General features: G+C 35.0%; 1 protein-coding gene across 1 annotated transcript; it reads left to right on the forward strand.

The window, feature by feature from the left end:
- Positions 1 to 908: 908 nt before the first annotated feature.
- On the forward strand, positions 909 to 7,560 carry LOC125656244 (EKC/KEOPS complex subunit TPRKB-like). The gene is made up of 4 exons (XM_048886859.2): positions 909 to 1,131; positions 4,718 to 4,840; positions 5,003 to 5,176; positions 6,735 to 7,560. Exons 1-4 carry the CDS (start codon positions 988 to 990, stop codon positions 6,825 to 6,827), a joined length of 534 nt encoding a protein of 177 aa, XP_048742816.2. The 5' UTR covers positions 909 to 987; the 3' UTR covers positions 6,828 to 7,560.
- Positions 7,561 to 9,925: the final 2,365 nt, after the last annotated feature.

The raw sequence follows: 9,925 nt of genomic DNA on the forward strand, positions 1-9,925 counted from the left end.
TCTGAAATTTTAATTCATACATGCACACGACGTTGTCAATCCAGACACGAATATTCACAATCTTCAATTTACAGAGTGCAAGTCATTCGTTTTAGATTAGAACTAGAAGACCTACCACCCCCACCCCCCAATCATATTGTAATACTATTTCTTTTAAAAATTTCGTTTTTCATGTCAATGAGTTGTTGATGTATTGCACAAACATATTGGGGATTCTGGTGAGGTTCTCCACGGGATGCATTTTTATGTAAGTTATAAACTGACGTCGGTGTCGTTGTAGCTCAGCTGAGGTCACTGGTCGCATGAGACAAATCTGAAAAAAACTTATTAAGGAACACATCAAGAGGTCTCCGTGTCTAATCTTTCTAAATGCAATAATTTTATTTCATATATTTTTTCACATGGAATACTAAAATCAAACCACGATCCTTGTCTCGAACTTGATGGGACAGAGACACAGGTACTTGTTTCTGTAAATAACTTACGACCTCTGTATACTAATAATTATTACAGAGGTCGTAAAATTAAGTTATTTACAGAAACAAGTGCCTGTGGACAGAGAGGAAACTTTGAGATATCCTAGGGTTCAAGATATTGAGGTTAAAATAAGTAAAGAAATGTAGTTGGGACTTCAAACTCACTTCTTTATATCCATAAGATGTCTTTGTTCAAGATACCAAAGTTTTAAGTATATCCATCTTTAATAAACAGATCACAATGAAAGTGACATTTCAATTTTGTTGAATAAATAATAATAAAGAGACAACCCAGAATAAAACGTTACCTCTTCCTTTCAAGCGAATTATCAGACTGAGAATCATTACAACTGTTATTTTTCCATCTGAACTATTAGTAGCTCAATAATCCGGGAATATTTGTATTCTTTATTCGATTCTGCATTTACCGTCAAAAATTTGTTTCCTGCGTGATATTCCAACATGTTTATGATGTTGTAAATGTAAATTGTTTTGATACGTTTGAGGTAAAATGGCAGCTGAAGTAATTCCATGTGGACCCTATCCCGACTACAGTATCACATTAATGTTGTTTTCAAATGTTGAGAATGCGGCAGAAATTCGAAAATGTGTCATGAGTGGAGAATTTGAAGCAGCTCTCCTGAAAACAGCAATGGTACGTCAGAAAATGAGAAATACACCTATCAACCAGTGACATTGAATTATCCTCCTATGAGGGCCAGTCAAAGATTAATTAGTTAGAATAATTTAACTGTGTCTTGGAACAGGCCCTCACCAAATCGGGTCCGTAGGACATTATCACAATAACGAAGGAAATTCTTTCTAGATAATAATAAAAATACCATGTTTATATAGCACCCTTTTCATACACTGTGTACGCTCAAAGGTGCTTTACAATGCATATACACCTTACTACAGAATGTTATGCACATAATACATAGAAAATAAATAAAACATTAAAAAGCAATGACATAAAAGGCGTTATCACATGTAAACAGTCCGTAGCTGTACCTATCCTGATTGTACATATAAAACATGAAAACACAAGATGCCATAAATATGCTAGATAAGAATAAACATCAGTTTCAGGGCGTATTAAAATAATAATAATAATGAAATACACACACGCACACACAGCATATAATGTCTTGGTTACAATACATTCAAACATAGAATTTTTTTTTTAAAGGTTAATCAGTAGGGTAAATACCCCCCTTTATCCTACCAATACGCCAATTTCGAGTTAAGAGCTCTCCTGTGTAGGAGGTACATTTAGTAGAACTTTGAGGGCCTAAGTGGGACAGAGTGAACCTTCTGTCAGTGAGGAAAACGATAAAATGTATCAAAAGTGGCTTCTTTTTAAATATGTAAATATTGGAAACACAAAATACTATTGAAAGAAATGTTTTACTAAAGCAGAAACATAAAAACAATGTCATATTTGAAAGTAATATCCAGGATATGATACCTACGACCAATAAGATTACGTGATATAATAAGGATTCCATGTATCTAATTACTCCCTGAATACTTATCTCTTACTTAGTTTGTGTATCAGTTGAATTTGGGTGATGAAACAGCATATGAGAGACTTAATGAGTACATTCACTTATGCAGTGATGAATATTCGTCCCACTCCCGCATGTAAACAAGTTGTTTCGCGCCTTACTATGTACGAGAGTTCTTCAAAGGGAAATAACTCGAGCATATCTCGAAACCCGCATATTGTAAGAGGTTACCACTGTTAATTATACTATAACCAAGTATTAGTTTTCATACAAGTTATCAGCTGTTTTTGAGTTACTCCATCCAATGTCAAAGCTACAGATTAGAAAAATACAAAGGCCTGTACATGTGAGGAAGTAAGATTTTCTCACTGTAAAATGGTAGACAAGGGGCATAGCTCGCAGGGAAGATTCATTCACTGATCATCTAAAGTATGTAGCATGCTCCATTTTAGCTGTCATTCATGTGCTCAGGAGTCCCGAAAGTCAAATTTTATAGAAATTCCATTCCTCTTTAGGGATAAGAATATTTAGTAGTCTGAAAGATCTAGTTAGAATAATCCATGTGTATGTTGGGACCCCTCACATGTCTTAATACCAATGCCATTATGGTTTATCTAGGCAAAGCAAATCCGTTTTGTGTGTATTACTAAATTGTTAGCTGTTAATGTGAAATAAAGGTCCCAATATAAAATAAAAGGAATCTCTTTGAGAGTAAATGTGTAACGGGAAGGGAGAAAATGCAACGGACCAGACCGGGATTCGAACCCGGGCCCCCTGAATCTCTAGTCAGGTGCTCTACCAACTGAGCTAACTGGCCACCGGCGATCGAACCCGGCTGACCGCTACATTCCTCCCTCCTTAAATGTCTTCACACCTGAAGACATCAACCCAGGATCTTTATCCCCTGGTAGGCATTTTCACCTGTCAGTTCCAGGGGCTGGTCTACGGCACCAAATGTAACAGGAAGGGAGAAAATGCAATGGACCAGACCGGGATTCGAACCCGGGTCCCCTGAATCTCTAGTCAGGTGCTCTACCAACTGAGCTAACTGGCCACCGGCAATCGAACCTGGCTGACCGCTACAAACGAATCACATAAACTATGCAAAAGAATATCCATCAGTGCTCCCACTGGACCAGAATTCCCTTTCGCCACTTTTTCGGGGAGTGGCGCGGCACAAATAATCACATGCTTTACAATTATTTCCATCATATTATATATTATTTTATTCATTACACTTATTTTAGCATTTTGAATCAGTTACATTACTTAATCATATCCAGCTACCATACCTAAACATTTCTTTCTGAAATAATAAGAAGTTGATTTGTTTGATAAATTCTATTATGGAAATCAAAATTCAGATAATAAATCATATAAATATAAACTTCATGATGCTACACCCCTCCGTGAAAACAGTGTGTACATTGCCCGAAATGCAGATGTCACAAAACATCAAGCCCAATTTAGAGTCGTATCTCAACCATTCCCTATTAAATTTCCGTTTTTGTATGGAAGATTTTGCAATTTGGAGAGAATCAGATGTTTGAGGAGGTGGGGTTGACTGTAAAGCCAAACATAGATATTTTTTTTAAATTTTAGACTGACTAGGGTCAGAACCTACAAGTTTAGTGTCAAAATAGAATGGAGTGCATAGTCTTATGAGATTAGCATTTTTATACTGTTGCGCACTGAACTTCAAAGAAAATTATTTATTAAAATTGCTATGTCCATATCAATGGTGACCGACCACATTGTTTATGAAATATTCGAACTAAAATCAAACACATCAAAATCAAAATCTTGTAATCAACGAGCTTGGCCGCAAAAACAAACAATTGATGTATTCATATATACATTATACACAATAATACGGCCAATTTAATTACGGGACGGTTCTCTGGTTAAGAATTGACATTAATGTGGAGATGATAACACGATAATGAATAAGACTTTAAATGTTAAACAATTGACCACAGCAGGATAAACAGCTGTCCGATGTACTTTATTACATAATCACCCACTTTTTTGCAGCCATAAATTACCTGAGGCTGTAACCAGCTCTGTGTGCACTGGAGCGACGCGAGATTTCCGGTCGCACGCGTGGACTGAATAAACAGATTTTGATTGCATAAACAAACAGGCGATAATGTGTCACTAACAAAGGATTAAAAATACAATTTATTGCAAAAAGGGATTTTCGCCACTTTCAAATTTTTTTCGCCATTGTTGAAAAAAATTCGCCATTGGCGAAAATGGCGAAGCCCAGCTCGAGCACTGATATCCATGATAAATAAACTATTATGGTAACACAACAAATTATCTGCTATTTGGGTGGAACTACAAGTTGCAATGCATGGACATTTCAGATTCCAGATTTCATGATTGGATGTTTTCTGTCGGGTTAAACATGGGGAAATTCATATGTAGTGAATCTAGGTCGCATGTATTAAAGATTACTCTCAACATAAACTACCATAGAATATTAAATTCTACCACAATGGATACCTATTGTATGATTTTGTTTTCCTAAAACCAGATCCATAGGACTAATATCAATATTTAATAATAGAACACTCTAGTACTAGAATTAATTAAAGAGTTTGGTGCCATTCATTGTAATTATTCTCCATAGAAAGGTACATGTATAAATTTGTCTACTTCCTCCAGTTCTAATGTTATTGCTTTCTTAAGTTGTTTTAGTAAAAAAAAAAAATAAATTTTTATTCACAGATTTTAGAGCCCTTCCAAGTAATTGTTGCTGCAAACAGGGCCATTCATCTGCAGAGAGTTAAAAAAATGATGACCAAAAATGTGCACTCAGAAGTTCTGTTTAGTCTTTCACCAAGTAAAAATGTAAGTAATTTTAACACCAGCAAAACAGGTTTTTTAATCATTAATTTAGAATATTTTTAATTAAGTGCAATGTGTTGATATTAACATAACATTTTTATCATTCATATTAATATTTGTATGTTCCTTTCATTTGATAGATATTGTCATTATAACTTGAAATAGATTTCAGATTCTTTTCGAAAGTTTGGGCTTGCAGACAATGACACATCCATGTTTGTAGTGATAGTGAATGACACAGATGGTGCCACTTGTCAAGCGGTGACAAGCAAGGTTAAAGGTCAACTTACAGACATAGTGGAAGTGGGGAAATATTCAGACTTACCAACAATTAAGAAGGTTAGTAATGTTTCACTGAGTGTGTATTTGGAATACATCATTAAAACTCTCACTTAGGAATTCTTTACTCTCGGTATATCATGATAGCAAAAATGGACAAATTTGATAAAATGCTTTATTGTGTATAACCATATTGCAGCCTCTGTATGTATTACTCAGTCTGATTAATGCCAGATCTTTGATCTGCTCCGGTAATATCATGTAGCTAATCAATCTGATTAAAATCAGCCTCTCGATCCTCTATTTTATATTGTCGCTTCACGAGGATCCTCGTGCAGCGACAATAAGAAGCCGGTTCAAGTAACTGATTTTAATCAGATTGGTAGCTACACAAAGTGGCAACATGATATTACTGGAGTGGATCAGAGATCTGATTTTAGTCAAATTGAATATAACATGTAAAATACATGTATGTTACATTTTAAGACCAAAGTAGAATTGACATTTTCCTTCATCGCCATGAATTTGCATCGCATTGCTTTGCATAGTTCTTATTGTTGTAAACGTTAAACAAGACATACACACATATATTTGTGAAGCTGGATGTGCTATGTGCTCAGCATAAATTAGCCTTGCTTGATATTTGTGATCTTTGATGATACAGGCTGTCCAGCGGCCCTAAAATTCCTAATTTTTTTCAGTTTTGCTAAAATTCCTAAAAAAATGTAAAATTCAAGGGGAAATCCTAAAAAAGCCCTTATTTTTCATGTCAATTCCTACTTTTTTATCAGTCTTGAAAAATCAAAATGCATTCATACAAAATGTGTGTTATTAACGTAGATTGCAGTTCTTATTCAGATAATGCTGATGCAATGAAAGGCAGTTGACCTGTGGATCCATGTGTCAAGCTTGTTTATTGGTTGTGACTTTGTTGAGATTTTAGGTTATAGCCAATAATAGCTGAGACCATGGAACACTGGAATACGCCCTTCCTGTACTTACATCTTATTTGTGTGTCATGTGAGTTTCTTTATTGTCAAATTTGACAAGGTAAGTCCTTTTAAATAATTAAAACTTCCGCAATTTGGTTAAAAATTCCTAATTTCAGCCCTAATTTAACCCTAATTTTTTAAAATTTTACCCCTAAAATTTGCCCTTATTTTTTGTCCAAGGGTGCTGGACAGCCTGATGATAGAATTAGGTGGACTGACCTCAATCTGGTTAACCAGTATTGTTATGTAGCTTAACAAAGTAGTACGTTGTGTCGCAATATAACATTATCAGTGTGGATCAAAGATCTGATTTTAATCAGATTGACTGAAACTGTGCTTGCAGAATTGCATCTTCGCTAGCCAAGGGTTTTTGATCCACTGCATTTATGGGCAGCAGAATGGACCGAAAACCCTTGGCTAGCAAAGATGAAAAAACTGTAAATGAAGTGTCTTTCAAATTAATGTCAAAGGCAATCATGTTTGCTTTTACCCAATTACAATACAATACACAGAAAAAGCTGAAATAAATATTACTTACAATTTATCAAGTTTTACTTTTAATTTCAAAAGTATAATTTAGTAACTACTCTAATAAGATTCCATTCTACTTTAATTGAATATTTCAGATCTATAAGATTTCTGAAACAGAGCTGTCATCATGTAGTGCAGTCGAAGCCATTGTTTCAAGGATATCAAGTAAAGAAATTGTCACTGTTTGACGGCTCCATGATAGTTTCTGTTTTGTGTGGTACATCATAAATTGTGAAGAACTGCAACATTTAACTGGGATTTCAAGCCATAGATGATCAGAACACTGTTTTTATTGTATTGAGTAACATGTAACTTGTAATGTCCATGAGAGCTTGAAGCTAATAAGAAAAGATGGTGTATATGTGTAAAGAATTTTAAGAAAAAGACATAATATGTGTGAAATGTCCATATTTATTGTACAATCCATAATAATAATGATGAATTCAATTATAAGCACTGAGGCTTAATATTGATTTCTTTAGGTACATGTACATTTTTGCAACTGAAAGTCAAAAGCATATGTTATTTGAGCATTTTTACCATTTTACAAGAATCTTGAAAAACCTTTGAAACGTTGACCAGTCTAATTAAAATAAAACCTCTCACTTCTCTTGATATACGGACAATGGCACATAGTTACTGTCTGTATATCGAGTGAAATGAGAGGTTTGATTTTAATCAGTCTGGACGTTGACCAAGTTATGTGCAAGTGTAAGGAACGATAACTCTGGGTAAAGATGGTGTTTAATGTTGACGAACAGCATAATCTAACATACATGTATATTTGCAGTGATTTTAGTATCATCCATGTATTCAATTAAATCTTAGATACATTAAATTCATTAATATTGTTTAGTGGATGAACTTTTAGGTCTTGATGTAGAATTTGTTTACTAAAAGTGAATAAATATTTTTCTGAAATGGTATGGTTTATTTGGATATTTATGAGTATTTTTACTGAAATGGTATGGTTTATTTTGTTTATGAGTTAACATGAGGAATTGTATATGGAGAGAGATAGAGAGAGTTCTAGATAAATGTATATGTAATTTTATATCATTGTGTGTGTCTCTCTGTTTTTATAACAAGATTTCTCTTGCATGTACAATTACAATTACTGTATATCATGAATTGGGTGCTGTGATGTACATTGGTGAGGCATTTGCCTGTCTGCAGTACCCTGGTGCTCCTAGATGTGTAGATACATGTAGTTAACCGTTGGTACACGATCTCTCACCCTCTCTTACTGGTCGGAATATTTGGAGCTATTAGATATTTATACACCCGTCTGTTGACAGGTTGTATTATAGTATGGGCTTTCTCTCCCACTTGCTGGCTTTTTCATGTCCAGGTCATATCTTTTACATTGTGAGGCCGAGGACTATTGAACGTGGTCAGTTGATGCATCATGGAAGAAAGGTGTGTTGTGACCCCAGAATAGGTCACTTTGGCCTCCTGGAACTTTATGACTATATATAACTGAATTGTGTCTGGATCGTATCGTGCACACTGTGAGGCCTAGGATCATCATACTTGGTTCAGTTATTAATGCCTCTTGGGGAGGTGTGGCACCACCTTAAATAACTCACTGTGGACTCCTTTTCAAATTTATGGCTATACATGATTAGCAAAATGTGTCCACATCATGATATCTTGTACACTGTAAGGTCTTGCTCCATCAGATCTGATCTGCTGATGGCTGTTGGGGTATACAAACATCAGATCTGATCTGCTGATGGGATGTTGGGGTATACAAACATCAGATCTGATCTGCTGATGGGATGTTGGGGTATACAAACATCAGATCTGATCTGCTGATGGGATGTTGGGGTATACAAACATCAGATCTGATCTGCTGATGGGATGTTGGGGTATACAAACATCAGATCTGATCTGCTGATGGCTGTTGGGGTATACAAACATCAGATCTGATATGCTGATGGGATGTTGGGGTATACAAACATCAGATCTGATCTGCTGATGGGATGTTGGGGTATACAAACATCAGATCTGATCTGCTGATGGGATGTTGGGGTATACAAACATAGGTAAGCATGATGTATCAGTAGTTCTATACGGGTGTATTATGTACCCGAGCATTGTGCACTTTATTCAGACTAGAATTTTTGGGAAAAACGTGAATTTTTTTTCCTTCCTAAGAGTAAGTAGCTTTGCTCTTAGTTCTGTTAACTGTGCATATTAGTATATTCGGGGACCGTATTCAATCTTGGGATTCTCATTTTAAGGAATATGTTGACTAAATCAATGGTTAGTGACAATGTGTGGAGTACATTGACTTAATGGCTGAGATCTGGTGATGTTAATACTGAGAAAGAAATACAATACGTGAAAGACTGAATAATTCGTTTCAACAAACATTTTCTAATCTGTGTTTCTAGTGTTCTTGATTCTCATATTTCCTTAATGGTTTTAACATACAAGTAAATAGAAATCTCCTTTAGTCAACAGAACTTCTGATGTTTATAAAAAAGAATAAAGAAAAAGGACTCTCCTCTCCTAAAACTGCTTTACTTAAACAGGTATATCATTATCATTCAAAGTATTTTATATTAGGATTTTGAAATAATCTATGGGACATGCAATGCATATAACTATGCCTAGCAGTCTAGTCATTGAATTCATTTGTTCAGAAATATCAAAAGCAATAAATTGATATGAATAGGCCTATGCATCTATAATAAATGCATAAAATTCATTAAAATGGCTGATAAATTATCCAGTATTTATTGTTCTAGTAAAGCGTATTTTGGATTTATTTTATGAATTTTAAACAAAGTATTTACCGAAACATTTTACGTAATACGAGTTATCGCCCTTTATACGGAGCTCGGAGTGCAGTCTGGTTGAGCCGCGCCGGGAGTTTTCATATAATTTGCGAAGACCACACTTAAGCAAGTAAGTGTTTAGACAGTGTTTATGTTGTGTAAATGGTTGCATTAAAATGACACACCCTCCTTGCATGCACAATCGGTCTATCGTCACATCTTGCAATGGTATGCATACGGTAAAGCTATGCATACCAACCGCACTGTCTGACTCGAATTTCCTCGAATCGTCATGCTTTGGTAACTAGAAATGAATACATATATATCTTAGCGCTATGCTTCTTCCGTACTGAAAGTATAATTATTACACAAACATGTCTATGTAAATTAAGATTTCTACGTGACGGGAACAACGCATCATAAAAATATTTTTGTAAGTTTTGAATTATTTTTTCCCCATATAGATTCTAGTGAGAATTTCAATGTCTGGTACCAGATAC

Source organism: Ostrea edulis, chromosome 7 (assembly GCF_947568905.1).
Source record: "Ostrea edulis chromosome 7, xbOstEdul1.1, whole genome shotgun sequence".
NCBI classification, from domain to species: Eukaryota; Metazoa; Mollusca; class Bivalvia; order Ostreida; family Ostreidae; genus Ostrea; species Ostrea edulis.